Raw genomic sequence first — 17,943 nt, 5'->3', positions numbered from 1 at the left:
AATAAATTTATACTAACTAGTGGAATGGCAAACACCTAGCAAAACAGAAATAAGTACAAGGAATTAGGAGAAAAACAGTAAAGAATGGAATATTTGGAAAAAATGCAAGATAACATTCTGGAGGGGAGAAACCTAGAAAGTAGTAACACTCAAAGGAGGAGGGCCAATAATGGACAGCTAATTAAGCATGCATTTATTCAGATTAGAACAACAGCAACAAAAGGCAAGTCTTTACAGCAAAGAGAAGAGGCAGTATTTCCTCTATAAGGCTCCAGTCCTGTCCCATCTGGGATATTGTAAGTAGTTCTTGTTCTGGTAACCATTTTATGGCAACCATTTTAGAAGTGAAGGTGTAGTTCAGAAGTGAAAGGCTGGAAGCCTTTCTATTACTGGTAACTATTACTGGTGTAACTAGTAGCACAACCTAGTTACGGTTGGCTGACAAACCTCCTTTTTAATTGTTCATAGCTTTGCTTATAACCATGTGCACTTAAATTTAAACGTGCTAGTTTACATTCTTAGGCAGAATTTTTCTTGAAATATGTATAGCTTGCCTAAACACTTATGGCTAGGAGAGAAACAAGTCTACCACTGTTTGTACGTAGTTGCACACACCCAGAGAGAACAGGAATTTAATATGGTGTACTGAGAAATAAAGTGGAATAACAAAAAGAAAGGGAAGTTCAGGCTAAATTTGGAAGGTTTTTCAACAGTCTGTTCTGTGAGGGTGTGGAATTCTACCAAGGGAAGTGATGCAAGATGCGTTGCTTGCAAAAGCTAAATTTACATTGGACCAGTTGCAGGAAACAATCCTGCATTAACAGGGAAATGGGCTGTATGTTCTACAACTCTTACCTCTGATTGTACTTAGTAAGTAGGTCCACAGTGGTTCTCAAACGTCATTGCACAATGACTCCCCTCTGACACTAGATGCCTCTCCCTTCCTCCCCTATCATGCAGGGCTGAAGCAACCAAGGGAGGGAAAGGGATGAAGCTAAAATTCAAGGGTTGACCCCAGGCATGTGAGGCTGAAGCTCACAACCAGCTGCCTTGAGTGGGGGAGCTGAAGCTGCAGCCAGAGCTCTGCTGCCCAGGACTAAAGCTCCAGGTGGCAGGGCATGGGGTTCCAGCTTCAGCACCAGATTCCACTGAGTCTTACACTAGCCCTAGCAACCCCATTAGAATAGGGTCTTGACCCACAGTTTGAAGATTGCTGGATTAGGAGGCTAAGTAAGGCATTCAGAGCCTGCAAGAATTTACAGGTGAAATTTAGTGTTATAAACCTCCAATCAGGATCCCTAAATTACATAGGCATTTGCCATGTTTGCAGATGTAATGGTAGTTAATGGTTATTCACTAATACTTGAAATAATCTCTAAAGGCTATAGATACTTGGATAGCATGAACCAAAATGACTATTTTCAATCCCAGTTTGCTGTAATAATCAAAATATACACAAGAGGGAGCTCTGACCCGAAAAAATGCAATACATTTCTTGCAGTTCTAAGTCTCTCTTACCTGTCCAAACCTCAGCAATGAATTCACACTGCAAAGTGAACAAAGACAAAAACGCATCATCCATTTCAGTTCTCATCGTCAAAGGAAACCTGCTCAACCCCTTCAAAAGACAAGCCTATAAGCTTAAATTCATAACTTTGCTAGACCCTAAAGTCATGATCTTACTGAAGACACTGAAATTATGGCTTACTAGGTGGCTGAAACCCTGCTCACAATGCTCGCCAACCCCCCTCTCTCTGGGGGTCGGTGTCTAGCTGCGGGGAAGGTGTAGGAATGAGCTGGGGCAGAGTGTCTAACCAGGAGGGAAGGGGCAGGAGCAGTCTGGCTATGGTGTCAGGCCTGGGAGGAGAGGGTAGGAGCAGGCTGAGGGTGCGGAGTCTTGGTGGAAGGGGTGAGTGGGCTGCGGGTGTGGGGTCTCAACCGAGAGGGTATGTGAAGAGGCTGAAGGTGCAGGGATGGGGGAATCTTATTATATCATCCCCTCAGCCCCATATATTCCCAGCAGGTACCCCCGCCAGTCACCCACCCAGAGCTAAGTGGCTTCTTTTCAGGTGAGCCAGAGTTACTCAAAGCCCCTACTGTCAAGTTCCCCCAACCAGTGTCTCTGTTCCCCAAAACCCCCAAACCCACCCAAGCCAGGGGCCCCCCTTAATTCCTCACAGCTGGGTGCCCCCAGCCAGGTCCCTTCTCCGAGCCCCTCATAGCTGGGGCCCCCCTGCCAGCTCCTCCTCTCCACCTAGGGCCCCCCGCTGGGCCCTGCTCCCCAGCTCTGAGTGGCTGGGCCACTCCTGAGGTGGGGTGGGGCTGGGCACGTGCTTCACATGCCAGTGGAGCTTCAGCCCAGACATTGCATGTGAGGCTGGATGGCATGGGAAGCACTGGGGAGGTTAGAGAGTGTGCAGCTGTCGTCCTGCAGGAAAAACATTTTAATATATAGAGAGAGATTACGACAAATCTGTAACCCGCTAACCTGCCTTTTTTTGTCATATGAGGTGTTAACTAGCTAGATTGTTTCAATGATCTATTACCATACGTATCAGCTACTTATGTTAAATTAACTGTTCAGCCTTATACTTACCTTCGTGCTGAGTACCATGCCCAGACTTGAAAATAAAGCTCTTCATAAGCTCAAATGCCTGTCTCTTTCCCCAGTTGAAGTTGGTCCAATATTACCTCACCCATGTTGTCTCAAGAAAATAAATCTAAGCAGTTAGAAGAAGACAAGAGAGAAAACAAACACTTTGCCAAAATTTCAGAAGGGATTAACGGTTTTAGGAGCTCAACTTCAGACACTTTAAAGGACCTAATTGGAGAGAACAAGACTCCTAGCGCTGGTCTACACCAGGGAGTTATTTTGAAATAACTTCTCTGTGACAGGGTGTGCCAACCCTGTACTGGGCCTGAAGCAGTCAAACAGGGCTATGTGGCTGAGAGAGCGCTGGCCCCACCGCCCTGCTGGGCAAACTCCAGCTGGAGGACCCATATAAAGGCCAGTGGAGCAGCTCAGTCAGGGTTGACTGCTGCAGAAGAAGGAGCTGCTACCAGAGCTCTGGAGGAAGAACTGCAGATGGACGGTGCCTAGGGTTGCCAGATGGTTTCAACAAAAATACCGGACACACTTGACATTACATCACAATCTACATTACATCTTATCTAGAAAATACCGGACATCTATATTTTCTCATTTATATTTTCTCAATTTGTCTCCCAAATAGAAAGTTCAAATACTGGACTGTCGGGTTCAAAATCAGACACTTGGCAACCCTAACAGTGCCATGGAGGGCAGCCAGTAGGGAATGGCTGGAGAAGCTCCCAGTCCGGAGGAGGAAAGTGGGGAAGAAGCCAGCTGCCACAAAGTGGATAGGAAGTAGCCCAGGGTGGGGAGACAAACCCTGGGAGCTCAGTGTGTTGCAAGCAGATTCTCCATTGACCTAATGGTGGGACACATCCACTGACAGGACCCTGAGCTGGGACCTGGAGGAGAGGGTGGGCCTGGGTCCCCTACCACAATCCTATTAATCCCCCAAGAGGGTGCTACAATGATGACTACTGACTGACCACTAATCCTTATTGCCTGGTGAATGGGATGTGATTACTGCTGACTCTGGCTGCTGGGCCTCATTACCCTAAGAGAAGGGACGTTGTACTGACTGTGGCCACAAGGCTGGACTGTTATAGGGGAGCAGGGACATAGGGAGGGGACCTTGCCCTTAGGGACTGGGACACTCATGGGGTAGAACACTTGGTGGGGGGCCTGAAAGGCACAAAACTCTGCCTAAGAAGGGGCCAGGCTCACGGGCTCCATGACATGCCCTAATTTTGAAATAACAAGCAGAGCTGTTATTTTGAAATAACAGGCTGGTTATTTCAGAATAACTCCTGCTTTGTATGAAGAATAACGCTTATTTTGAAATAGTTACTTCGAAATAGCAGGAGTATGGATGCTCCACTGCTGCTATTTTGAAATAACTACTCCCCAGAGTCATTCAGAGTAATTACTCCCCAATGCTTCCTGGGGCTCTAAGTTGAGGTAGTGCGCATTAAGGGAGCCTTCCTTGGACTAATTTCAAGGCTTCCTTGTAGTGTGAACATGCTATTTCAAAATAGTTATTTTGCGAGTTATTATTTCTAAATAAATTCCTAGTGTAGACATGCCCCTACTGCGATCAGTGAAGTCAAGATTTCATCCTTAGGGTGCATCTAGACTTGCCAGCTGTCTACACTGACCACTTGAATTTGCGCAAGAACACTGACTTTGTAATGTACAAAATCAGTGCTTCTTGCGCAAATACTTTCAGTCTCCCGCTCGGGAAAAAGCCCTCTTGCGCAAGAATACTTGCACAAGAGGGCCAGTGTAGACAGGGAAGAACTGTTTTGCGCAAAAAAGCCCCGATGGCTAAAATGGTGATTGGGGCTTTCTTGTGCAAAATTGCAACTAGACTGGCCATGGATGCTTTTACGCAAAAGCATCCGTTCCAATCTAGAGGCGCTTTTGCAGAAATACTTTTAACGGAAAAACTTTTCCATTAAAAGTATTTCCGCAAAATCATGCCAGTCTAGACGCAGCCTAAGAGTATGTCTACTCTGAAATAACACAAGTGTGGCTGCTCCATTTCAGCTGACCCTAGCTTGAGCTAAGAGGCTGTTTAATTACAGTGTAGATGGGCTCTGGCTGCATCATGAACTCTGAACCCTCCCACTTCACAGGATCCTAGGCCCTCCGCTTCAGTCCAAGCTCCAAATGCCTAGATGGCAATTAAATAGCCCCACAAGCCTGAGTGTGCTGGCACAGGCCAGCCATAAGCTTTTTTAACTGCAATGCAGACATACGCTAAATGTACAAAGCTTTCTGGAAATCAGGTCTAAGGTAAGACCTAAGGTCTAAGAAACTCAAGGTTATTAGGTGCTTTGAAGAATCTTGGCCCATAAAATGTATGATTTTTGCCAGATTTAACTTTCTTACCATAAAAGCTACCCAGAATATAAGGTCCTGGCAGGACCTTAGCCATTGGGGCAGAGATCATGAGTCGGGCAGGTTAAACACAGGCAGATTACCCAGAACTGTGCAGAACATAGTCTGGGCGCTAGGATGTGAACTCTGACAGACTGCTGGCTCTCCCATCCCATAAATTCAGTCCCCAAGAACTGAGAAAAGCAGCTGCCACAGGCACTTTGAGACACGGATGACATTCTGTCCAACTGCAGAAGAGTTTTCAGTCTTGGCACTTTCCTCATCACTGTGTGGCAATTTGCTCACACTTCTTTCCATCCCCTCCCTCAATATCTTCATCTTCAGCTCACTCTCCTGTTCCTCTCATTTTTTTCCTTTCCCCCATCCCACTTACACCCACTGTCCTTTTATGTCTCCCATCTATTTTCTTCCCAGTAAGGCTTCCTCCTGCTATGTATCCCACCATCTCCACCCCGCAACAAAAGAAAAAAATGGCATTACTGTGACATTTGCAGCTCACCATATTGTTCAATAAGCTTGTAGGTTAATTACATCCCTTTCCTCCATCTGTCTTGTTTTTTGAGGCCTTGTCTACACATCACAAAGTTAAGATGCCTTGTATCAGTCTGTGTTGACTTAAGTAGACACATGCACAATTAGGTTTATTGCCTGCCACTGTAAGAGCCCATTATGCTAACATAGTATTAGTACCTCCCCAGGAGATGTAGCCTCATAGTCAATGTACTTCATTACAGCACAAGCGTAGACACTAAAGCCAACTCAACACTGGCAAGTTATTCTCAAGGTGTTCACACTGGCAAGGCACTGAGGGTATGTCTACACTACAGCGCTAATTTGAACTAACTTCGTTCAAATTAGTTAATTTGAACTAAGCTAATTCGAATTAGTGCATCTAGACTTAAAAACTAGTTCGAATTAGAGTTTTGCTAATTCGAACTAGCGCGTCCACACTGATTGGACGCTGGGGCGCACTTAAGGGCGGCTGAAACCGGTTCTGGCAGGGCATCAGGTCAGTAGTTGCTTTGTGTGGCTGCTGTCTGAGGCTATCTGAGGCTCGTGGTTAAAGGGACCCCCCTGGACAGCCGGTTCTCAGCTTTTCCGCTTGCTTGCCTACCTCGCCGAGGGACAGCAAAGCGTTTTTCTCTGCGCCCGTCTGTGTTGGTGCTTCCCTTCAGGGACGCGACCGCAGGTGGCAACATGGAGCCAGAGCTCGCCCTGCAGTTTCTGGTGCAGTTTGTGGACTTGCTGCTGCAAGCCTGCCAGCAATGGCTGGAGGCTGCCTGGCACCACCTGGTGCACGTCAGCCCCCTGCCTCTCTGCCTGGCCTCCCTGGGGGCCGTGGAGGAGCCGCGGCGGTGCCCAGACGCCGGCGTGCCCCGCTGCATCTGGCATCTGGACACCAGCACCGACTGGTGGGACCGCATCGTCCTGGAGCACTGGGGAGACAGGCAGTGGACCCATAACTTCAGGATGAAGAGGGACACCTTCCTGGAGCTCTGCGAGTGGCTTGCCCCTGCTCTGTGCAGAAGGGACACTCGCATGAGGCCCGCCATCCCCCTCCAGAAGCATATGGCCATCGCCCTCTGGAAGCTCTCCATGCCGGACAGCTACCGATCTGTCGGGAACCAGTTCGGCATGGAGAGATCCACTGTCGGAGCGGTGCTCATGCAGGTACGGCACTCGCCAGCCACTGGGCCGGGGGGAGGAGGGCTGCAAGGAGGGGATGGGCCGGGCCGCCCCAGGGAAAAAGGGGGGAGAGGGGGAGGAGGCGAAAGTGCCCCGCATTGGAGGGGTCGGTCTGTCCCGACCGTACTACACGCCGCCCGGGGGGGTTGCTTCTGGGAGTGGGGCGTGGGGCACTGCCAGGGCACAAACACTCCAAGCCACCTGGGTGCCCCAGTGATTCGCGCTTTGCTATGTCTCCCTGCAGGTGGTCAAGGCCATCAACTGGGTGCTGCTCTGCAGGGTGGTCCGCCTCGCCGACCCGGATGCCGTCATCCGGGGGTTCGGCGCCCTCGGCTTCCCCAACTGTGGGGGGGCCAGCGACGGGACGCACATCCCCATCCGTGCCCCGGAACACCAGGCCTCCCAGTACGTGAACCGCAAGGGGTACTTCTCTGTGCTCCTGCAGGCCGTGTGTGACCACCGGGGCCAGTTCACGGACATTAATGTGGGCTGGTCCGGCAAGGCACACGATGCACGGGTGTACCGGAACTCCTCCGTGTGCCAGAGGCTGCAGGCCAGGACCTTCTTCCCCAACCACCAAATCAGGGTCAGGGACGTGGACATGCCCGTGTGCCTGGTGGGGGATGCGGCCTACCCCCTACAGCCCTGGCTCATGAAGCCCTACACGGGGCACCTCAACCCATCCTGCCAGGCCTTCAATGCCAGGCTGACCAGGGCCTGCATCATCATTGAGGGGGCCTTCGGGTGACTGAAAGCCCGATTTAGATGCCGCCTCACCCGTCTCGACCTCGCAGAGCACAATATCCCTCCCGTGGTGGCAGCATGTTGTGTGCTGCACAATTTGTGCAAAAGGAAGGGGGAGGCTTTCCTGACAGCCTGGATGGCTGAGGCTGAGCGCATGACTGGACACTATGCTCAGCCCCGCACCGCCGCTGTCCGGGAAGCCCTGCGGGAGAGCTTCCATGTGGAGGAGGAGGACTGAACTCTCCCTGCATGCCCCACTGGGGCTTTCTTCCACCCTCCCCCCCTTCCCCTCCCTAAGCCCCCTTCCTAATGTCAAATACAGACACCTTTTTTGCCAACAAAATTCTCTTTTTATTTTACATAACTGGGGTGGGGAGGAGGGAGGAATGAGGGTAGGAGAGGGGAGGGGGAACCTGGGAGGAGGGAGCTGGAAGGGGAGGAAAGGAAGGGAAAGCTCAGGCTTGGGGGTCCAGCTGGCTCTCCCATCTCGCAGCACTGTGGGTGCGGGGGCGTCGGGGGGGAATGGGTGTTGAGGGTGGAGCAGGAGGGATGGGGGTGCGGAGGAAGCAGGAGGGGGAGCAGGGGCAGCAGGAGCAGGGGCAGCAGGAGCAAGGGGAGCAGGGGTGGGAGGAGGAGCGAGAGCTGGGGCAGCCGCAGAAGCCGGAGCAGGAGGAGGCAGGAACCTGTCCACCAAGGTCTGGAGGTGGCCTCTGAGGGCACGGCCCTGCTCCTCCAGTGCCTCCAAGCTCCGCTGGTGCAGCCGAAGGTCCTCCCGGACCCAGTGGTCCTGGGTGCAGAGCTGGTGATCCAGGAACAGCAGGTGCCGCTGCTGGTACTCCTCCTCATTCCTGGCACGCCTGCTGGCCCGGGTGCGGGTGGCTGTTGCAGGCGGGGTGGTGCGCTCTGCAGTCCCAGGTGCTGCGGCTGTGGTGAAACAAGATCAGCGGTCAATTCTCCCTGGGGACAAGGTGGGTGAAACCCAGCCCCCCTCTGCAAGGCCAGGGCCCCTGCATGACACCCAGCTGCTGCTCCATGGTGGGCAAGGCCCAGGCGCATGGTCCCTGGGCTCCCTCTCCCCCCACAGCCTCCCGTACACATAAGGAGAGCATGATGGTACTCACATGTGGAGGCCTCCCCAGCCTCGGACAACACAGGCGTTGTGCTCTGTGGGGTGCCTCGGGGGTCCTGGGTCCTGGGCAGGCTCCCGGCAGGCTCCTGGCTCTCAGCGTCCTTCTGCTCCTCCTCCTCCATGTCCGGGATGGGGCCCTTTGCCCCGGGGTTGATCACCACCCGGGGGGCAGGAACAGCGTGAGCCCCCAGGATACGGTCCAGAGCCTGAAAGTGGGGGGAGTAGGCCTGCTGCAGGTCCTTAATTTTGTAGCAGACCTGCTCCCAGGTCCACTGGTGGCCTCTGGCGGCCAGGCTGTCAGCCATGCGGCCATAGACAGCCACGTTCCTGTGGCTAGTGCGGAGATCGTGGACATTGGAGGCTTCCCCCCAAACCTCGATGAGGTCCACGATCTCCGCACTTGACCAAGTGGGCGCCTGCCTCTTGCGGCCCCGGGCAGGCTCCTGTGAACCGCCAGCCTGGTCCCGGGAAGAGGGGGAGGGCTGGGTGGCAGCGGGTGGTTGGCTCATCTTGTGCCAGGTGCTGGGTCTGCTGGCTGGGTGCTGGCAGGCTTGCAACTGGCACAAACACTGTAGCCAGCCCGTGCCCCTTTAAGGGCTCCGGGGCCGGGAGGGGGGCAGAAGAGTTTCCCTGATGTTGGCCAGAGTGGCCACCAGGGGAACCTGGGAACGGCTAGCCTCCCATTAGTTCGAATTAAGTGGCTACACAGCCCTTAATTCGAACTAGTTAATTCGAACTAGGCGATAGTCCTCGTGGAATGAGGTTTACCTAGTTCAAATTAAGCGCTCCACTAGTTCGAATTAAGTTCGAACTAGCGGTTCGCTAGTGTAGCGCCTATCAAAGTTATTTCGAATTAACGACTGTTAGTTCGAATTAACTTTGTAGTGTAGACATACCCTTACTGTGCACTAACTCTGCAGTTTCTGAGCTCTACCTAAACCCACCTCAATGAGAAGTATAGAACTTGTTCTGCTTTGGATACAGTGCTGGGGTACTTATGTGAACACCTGAACTGTTTGTTGCATTCTGACTGGCCTCTGGAAATGGTCAGCTGTCTGCCCTGCAGGCATGCACATATCGCCCTTTCAGAGTTCAGTGTTTGAAGAGCCTGCAAGCTGTGCTAATGTGCTCCAGGACATGGAGCAAACCATTTGTGGTGTGTGTGCGTGTATGTGTATGTAAAGAGCTGGAGATGGAGGAGGCTGAGATACCAGGGTTTCACTCTCCCCTTGCTTCAGAAAGGGTTGTTTCCTGCCGCTGTGTGAACTTACAGGACAGCATGCTGACAAATCCCAAAACTGTCTCCCTCTTGCCCTGCATATACACACACTCTCTGTCACACTCTCCCACTTCTGACTTCTGTTGAAAACCAGATGTCAGTGTAACAGGATGACCCTGGAACAATGGGATTGGGAAATCTGCATCATGTGATGCTAATGCCCCATGCGGCATTGCAAACCCTTCCCAAAGCACTCTGTGGTCAGTTGCACAGTGGGAAGGGTACTACAATGCTCTGCTCTCTGTGGCATTTCAAGAACATCTAATGTGGACATGCTCCATAATCACAAGGAGCACAGTGTGGACACACAATAGAGGTTTCCTTGAAGTGCTCTGAGCAGCATTGTAATTACCAGTACTTAACTTAACCTATGTCTACACTGGCAGATGTAATGTCAACCCTGTCTGCCCTCCAGCAGCTGGAGCACAATGCTCTATACTGATTGCTCTGGTCCAGCATTTTAACTCCACTGCCTGGGGTCACAGGATCTTGGAAACTCCCTCCCCACACTGCCAAAATGTCCCCTGAATGTTTGAAATTTCTTTTCCTGATTGCCCGGCTTGGTGAGCACACCTGGCAGCTCTCCACTGCTGTGTGCAATTGCCTAGTTGATTATGCCAACTGCACATTCCAGACATGCTCTTGCTTGGGGTAGGCACAAGATATTGGATCTCCTGGACCGGTGAGGACAAAAGGCTGTGAAGTCACAGCTCCAAATCAGTTGTAGACACCTCAACATCTGCAAGCAGATTGCTCAGGGTATATAGGAGAGAGAGTACGACAGGGACCAGCAGCAGTGCCCATGAGAGCCAAGGCGCTATATTAGGCATGTCAGTGCCAAGCTGCAGACCTAGCACTTTTGCTAAGAGCTTCATGCCATCCTCAGCAGAGCCCCCACCTTCCCTAGCAGCACTATGGATGCCTCCAAGGAACCCGAGCCACAAGCACTTATTTTGGACCCCAAGTAGGAGGAAGTAGTAGATGAGGAAGAAGGAATATAGAGCAGCAGTGCGGGGCCACAAACAGCTGGCTGCTGGGTCACAGTGGCTCTGGGGATGAGGGCTGGGGTACATGCTAATTCGGCTAGTTTTTAGGTCTAGATGCACTAGTTAGAATTAACTAATTCGAATTAAGTTAGTTCGAATTAATGCTGTAGTGTAGACATACCCCTAGAGACTACATGGAGCACCCCAACACCAGATCTGGTAGGAAGTGAACCAGGGAGGGTGCACGAGTGGTATCTCCCACCTGAAGAAGCTCAGCATGTTGCAGTTGGGTTCCCCATTGAGCGAGTGGTGGAGTGCTCTGCCATTAACAGAGCCCTGGGTTGGAGCCCAATGGAGTAGGGTCCTCCTGGGCCTCCCTACCCGGGCTACTGCCCAAAACCTATGATTCTAGCCATTGGGCTGTGCTGCCCTGCACTCTGGGGCTGTGATTACTGACTCTGGCCATTAGATTGTGTTGCCCTGCACCCCAAGGCAGTATCACTCACTCTGGCCATTGAGCTGTGCTGCCCTGTGAAGAAAGGGGCTATGCTACTGATCCATGCCAATAGGCCTCAATGCCTCATGATGACAGACTGATGTTGGTTGTCAGTTCATCAGTGACCCAACAGGTGACATCCATACCCTTTGGTCCTTGTACCCTACAGGGCGGGGTGTGCATATTTCACAATAGCACACCTTGCACGCCCACTCCACATTTCCATTTGGCAGGCCTTATATTAACAGATGGTGGGATAAAGGATAGAGTGGAGTTTAGATTTTAAAACTGGTTTACATGAGTGGCAAGAACGTGTCTACTCTGCTTCCTGTGACCACATTTATATGTTCTTATTGGAACCTTTGAGGGCACATATGTTAGAATAAAATGAAAGGTGTTTTCTTATTTTTATAGTTGAAAGACAAAAACTGATTTTTGAAGCCTCTAAGATACTTAACTAAATAACTCCCTTTGAAATAAATGGGATATATATGTGAGTAAATTCCAGCCAAAAGCTGTACTGCTTTTTCTAGACCAGTGATGGGCAGCCTGTAGTCAGTTGCCCACTGCTGTTCTGGACAGAGGATGTTGTCCTTTTTGTTCCAACTCAATTTTCATGTCAACAGTTCTTTACTGAGAAAGCACACCACAGTCTTGAATTTCTAATTGTTTTAGGGATTAAACTTTCTGGATAAGCAATAAAGGAAAAGTTTCAGAGCAGCATCATTTTGGATGAGGAAAATTAAATTACAGTTTTAATAATATCTCATATTTATAGAGCATTTGTCATCCAAAGTGCTTTACAAACTATATATAGGATTCACTTCCCCCAGCAATGACATGCAGCACAGGACAGGAAGACTACTTTATCCAGCTGAAACTACAGAAGGCAGATAGGCAGAACCCACATCAAAATTTAGCTGACACACCAAAGATCATACTTCTAGTTTGGTGCAAAGTGTCCTGAATCTTCCAAGAGGACAGGATTTGTGTTTTACATTGTTTCCCTTGGCACACTTAGCAGCACACTGCTCATTAATTGCACATTATGACAGAACTGACTCAGAAGCAAAAGCATCTTCTATTAATTTAACATCTCGGAGCACATACATTTTCTTTGGGAACTTCCATCTATATACTGACCAAGCCTAACAGTTCTTAGCTTAAGAGTTGATACAATTACAGCCTGAATTGATACATCTTATCTTTGTTTTTTTACACTGGTGACTATATTGGATCTGTGATGGCAAATGATGGTAGCCATCCCCAAGCTAGCTTAAATCTAAGTAGCTTGGGTATCAATAGCAGTGGATTGATTCAGTGTGGGTTAGCTGCCCAAGTACATGCCCAGGGTCCCAGGAGGGTTTGAACAGCTTGGGTTGAAGCCTTTGCTGCTACATCTCCACTGCTGTTGATACATGAGCTAGTTGGATTCCAACTAGCTCAGGTAAGTCTACTGCAATCACACACCCCAACTGTAGTGTAGACAGATCCTAAATGAAACCATAACAACCCAAAGTTATAGAAAGGGGTAGGGACATTTTCTTTGCCAAAGAGAAGATTATGGAATATTTTTCCTTTTACACCCCCCTTCTCAAGGGATATTTTTAAACAATAAGGCTATGTCTACACTGCAGGCTTCTTGCTCAAGAATGGCTGTTCTTGTGCAAAAACTTGCAGAGCATCTACACTGCATGTGTGTTCTTGCACAAGTAAATTTACAGTAAGGTGTCAGAAGAGAGGGCTTCTTGCACAAGAGCTATTCCTCTCCCCACAAGGAATAAGCCCTCTTGCGCAAGAACTCTTGCACAAGAAGGCAGTATGGATGGGCAACAGCGGTTTCTTGCGCAAGAAACTCCTATGGCTAAAATAGTCATCAGAGTTTTCTTGAGCAAGAGAGCATCCATACTGTGATGGACGCTCTTGTGCAAAAGCAGATCTCTTGCGCAAAAGCACATGGCAGTGTGGATATGCTCTTGCACAAGACCTTTGCATAAGAACTCTTGCACAAAACAGTTCTTGCATGAGAAGCTTGCAGTGTAGACGTAGCCAAACATTTTTCCAAATTCTATTTCCAAAGACTTTGCAATGGTGAAGAAAAGAATATGGCCTTGTTGTGGTTAGCCTGGAATTGTTGTAGGTGCACAATCTGTATGATTAATTTGACCTGTAACATCAGATACAAATCTTTCTGCCTCCTGTCAAAGTCCAAATCCAGATCCAAATCTTGATCTGAGCTCTCTGGCTAATGTCCACCTTTCTTATTTATGCCTTTCAGTTTAACACACTATTGTAGCTCTTTTGCAAAATAGGAATATTCAAAGACTAGGTTTCTTCCTTTCAATCGGCGTGGGAAGGGGAGATGGTAAAGCGAGCTGCGAATGGAAAATTACAATGAGAACAAAAGCCTGTCCAAATTATGCAATAAGGAATCATTATGCTACAAAATTGCTCTTCAAATGGGGTTGTCAATGGAAGATATTAAGATTTCAAAAGTTATTTTCCTGATGAGGACTTAAAAACCTTATTTTAATGCAAGAAATTAAGCTTAAAACTATGCCTACACAATTAGCATCCTTTGGTTCTTAGAAAAAAATCAAAAAGCTTGAGCATTCCCAGAGCACATGAATGTAATATATAATGCTTTTGTTTCATGGCAGATTAATCATCTTATAGGCCATTACCACATTAGGACTAGTAATCATATTGGAAACTTGATAACCAGACAACAGTTAGACCGTTTGCTAAAACCACTGCCTATCATGCTGGTGACTGTTGTCTTATTGTTTCCTGTTACTCCCTCATCTGTATCTAGCTGGTTTGGAACCACTGTAAAGCTTAAGTTGTAGGGGGAGTAGAGAGAAAACAAAATGGGCAGATGAATGGTCATAATGCTGCTACGGCTGCTCAGGCTTATCCCAGGCAGCCTGACCTACCTGTAATTGGTGGTTTGTGCTCACTGATGCACATGTTTAGAGTTGTGTCCCTATCTACCTACGTTTTATATGACTCTCCAATTTGTTGTATCTCACTGTTTCACAATGTTCTGAATTTACATACAAGATAATTTCTGTCTTCCCTACAATCAGCAGGGTCTGAGCGTTGATCTTTTGGTGCTCTTGTAAGCAGTGCACTGGACTGAGAGCCTAGGTTTGACTCCTAGCTATGCCATTGTCCTGCTCTGTGACTCTGGGCAAGTAATTTAACCTACCCAGGATTATAAGGCATCCTGTTTTGAGATCTATAGATGATTATTTTACAGTTCACTGTGATTCCATATGCTCAGATCCTTTGGACTTTGGAAGTGGATAATGTGTATTTCTTCACGGGAGAGATACTTGCTCCAGCTTCTTTATATACATACACGTATTTTGCCACTGGGAGAAAAGATATGTGTGCACCAAGAAGAGTAATCACTGTTCATTACTGGTAAGGCTGTGAGTCTGTCATGGGTCACAGATGCTGTGACTTTTTGGGACTTTTGCAGTGGATAGTGTGGCTGGCCTGGGGATTGCCCAAGCAGCTTGGAAGTCCCTGGGCCAGCTGCACTGGCTGCTGCTGCTGCAATCTGGAGCTGTCACATATTCCCCCATCCTACCCTTACTAGCAGAAGTCTCAGGCCACTGCATTCCCTTTCCTCCCCCAGCAGCAGCGGGAGTCTTGGGCTGTTGCACTTCTTGTCACAGCAGCAGTAGGGTCCTGGGCCTCTTCTCCTTTTTATTATTTTTATTAATGCAGTGCTTAAAGCTCCCAACTTAGGCAGGTCCCCTGCTGTAGGCAACGTTCACACACAGACAGTCCCTCATGCAAAGAGTTTACAGTTTCGATTGCCAATACAGACAAAAGATGGGAAGGGAAGCAGAGGCAGAAAGGTGAAGTGACATGTTCAAGACCACACAGGAGTCAGTGGCATAGCCAACATAGTACGCAAGGGGTGTGTCTACACAGGAGTTTCAAACCAAAGCTTTGTGATGCATCTCAAGTAATTTGCAGCATTTGAGTTGTGCTAATGATGTACACATGGAACACCTGCCCATTTCTGATTTGCATTGTGCAAACACATGAAGCAGCTTGCTGCAAACTCAGGGTATAATGTACTCTAGGGGTGGACAGTGTGCATCCTGGGATTGTTTTCTCTGTGAATTGTGGGAAGCCATATACATTTAAAATTGTTTTAAACCTTACGTGTTTCTATTGGCTTTGCCCCATGTTTCCTTTCTGGGCTGGCTAGTGCCTTTTTCAAATTGCTGTTGGCCAGCAGGCACACAATGGAGCACAAATATAAGCACAAATACACACAGGATGGACAGGCTGCACTACAACATTCAGAGCCAGATAAGTGTAACACTGGACTTTGCCCATTACACCACCCAGCAGGAGCAGGAGAATATTCTATGACAGCAGCAGCAGCTCCTCTGGCAGCGCAGAATTCTCTGCAGAGGTGGTAGCAGGATATAAAGAGGAGGATGCTAAGCTATTGGACCTAGAAGCTGGTTCCTGGATCAGCTATATAGCATTCAGCACTGTTTGGCATCCTGGGAAGTCAGTGTGACTTGTGAAGAGCAGGTCATTCTACAGAGCTGAGAGATGACCATTATTGGTGAGAGGATTTCTGGAGGAGGAGAGCTATCTTTTTTTGAGATCTGCACAGAACTGACCCTGGACCTGCAGGAAAGTGTACCAACATGTGATGCCCAGCCCCACGGAGAAGCAGGTTGTCATTGCCACCTGGAAGCTGATCACCTCAGAACATTTCTCATCTGTAGCCAACCCATTTGGGGTGGGGAGATCAGTTCTGAGGACCATTCTCAGGCTGGTCTGCTATACCACTGATAAGGTGATTTCTAACTGGGACCTAAAGTTAGTAATGCTTAGGAGACTATTGATGGCTTTGAACGCATGAGGTTTCCAAACTGTAATGGGACAACTGATAGAATTCATGTGCCTATCATTTATCCTTGTCCGTGCATGGATCATATACATAGAAAGGAGCATTTCTCATAGAATCATTGGACTGGAAGAGACCTTGAGGGGTCATCTTGTCCATTCCCTGCTCTCATGGCAGGGCTAAATATTATCTAGATTCTAGACCATCCCTGACAGGTGTTTGTTTAACCTGCTCTTAAAAATTTCCAATGATGGAGATTCTACAACCTCCTTAGGCAATTTGTTCCAGTGATTGACCTCCCCAACAGAAGTTTTTTCCTAGGCTGTGTCTAGACTACATGGCTCCGTCGATGGAGCCATGTAGATTTGTTGTTTTGGCAAAGGCAAATGAAGCCGCAATTTAAATGATTGCGGCTTCATTTAAATTTACATGGCTGCCGCGCTGAGCCGACAAACAGCTGATAAGCTGTTTGTCGGCTCAGCGCGCTAGTCTGGACGCTCCCCTGTCAACATCAAAGCCCTTTGTCAGCAGCCCCGTTATTCCTCGTGGGATGAGGTTTACCCGGGCTGCCGACAAAGGGCTTTGATGTCGGCAGGGGAGCGTCCAGACTAGCGCACTGAGCCGACAAACAGCTGATTAGCTGTTTGTCGGCTCAGCGCGGCAGCCATGTAAATTTAAATCAAGCCATGATCATTTAAATCACAGCTTCATTTGCCTTTGCAAAAAAAACAAATCTACATGGCTCCATCGATGGAGTCATGTAGTTTAGACGTACCCCTAATGTCCAACCTAAACCTCCCTTGCTGCAATTTAAGTCCATTGCTGCTTGTCTATAATCAGAGGTTCAGAAGAACCATTTTTCTCCCTTCTCCTTGTAACAACCTTTTATGTACTTGAAAACAGTTATAATGTCCCGTCTCTACATTATAATTGTGTAGTTAAATGTATTTTCAGATATGAAAACATCATTATTTTTCCACACATTCAGTTAAAACTATTTTTGTGTTATTTACTATATATTTGAGAGAGTTTGTGCATCTGTTTGTCTGTCCATCTGCTTCAGGGAGTGGTGACCCCCACAACAGCTTTACAGATGCAGGATGATCTGGAAGGATCCACAATGCTCAGAACTTTCAGAACTCTTGTACTATTTAGATTAGTGGAGAAAGAACAGTTTGCCTTTAGGATCACTGTGGACATTAATGGTGTGGCGATTAGCCTAGGCATTCTGGGAAATTCATTTTGTTCTCAGCCTGATTATTAAAGCCACATACAGGCTTCTTGGACAGAAGGAAGGAATATTTTAACTGTCATCTGTGTAGCTGCAGAATGGAGTGGAGAGTGTTTTAGGCTGTTTGAAAGTCAGATGGCATTGTTTATGGAATAGATTGGAAGCAGCAGAAAAACACACCCAAACCATTATAATTGCTTGCTGTGTTTTGCACAATAGTTTAGAGAGCAAGGCAAAAAGCCTTAACAATGGTAGGAGGCTGAAATAGAGCCCTGCGTGGTACAAAATTTGTATCTGCATCCACATTTTTATCCAAAAAAATGAGATGTGGATGCCTGCATCCATATCTGCAGATGTGGATACCTCTGGACATTGTTCCCTCTTTTTTCCATACATGTGCAAAATAATTTTTGTTATGTGCATCAAGGTATGTGCAAATGTGCATCACTTTCAGTTTTGTTGCACTGTTGCTTAACTGATGTTTTTTATAGTTGGTTAATTAAAAGATTGTGTA

The 17,943-nt window shown here is 48.3% G+C and overlaps 1 protein-coding gene across 1 annotated transcript; it reads right to left on the bottom strand.

The window, feature by feature from the left end:
• Window positions 1-1,239: 1,239 nt before the first annotated feature.
• LOC112547395 (uncharacterized) lies at window positions 1,240-11,487 on the bottom strand. The gene is made up of 3 exons (XM_089778825.1): window positions 8,542-11,487; window positions 7,747-8,344; window positions 1,240-1,246 (listed from the first exon to the last, which is right to left on the bottom strand). Exons 1-3 carry the CDS (start codon window positions 9,056-9,058, stop codon window positions 1,240-1,242), a joined length of 1,122 nt encoding a protein of 373 aa, XP_089634951.1. The 5' UTR covers window positions 9,059-11,487.
• Between the last annotated feature and the right edge of the window lie 6,456 nt (window positions 11,488-17,943).

This window comes from Pelodiscus sinensis, chromosome 5, assembly GCF_052426305.1.
Source record: "Pelodiscus sinensis isolate ZL-2025 chromosome 5, ASM5242630v1, whole genome shotgun sequence".
Lineage (NCBI taxonomy): Eukaryota > Metazoa > Chordata > Testudines > Trionychidae > Pelodiscus > Pelodiscus sinensis.
The sequence above is the reverse complement of the archived record's forward strand: the minus strand, read 5'-3'. Positions and strand labels throughout refer to the sequence as shown.

What these genes read in the sequence shown, in the direction of transcription:
- LOC112547395 (XM_089778825.1), bottom strand. Translation starts at nt 9,058, where the DNA reads ATGAGCCAACCACCCGCTGCCACCCAGCCCTCCCCCTCTTCCCGGGAC. An exon ending in GGCTGGGGAGGCCTCCACAT is followed by an intron (nt 8,345 to 8,541) that starts GTGAGTACCATC and finishes GTTTCACCACAG; the next exon opens with CCGCAGCACCTGGGACTGCA.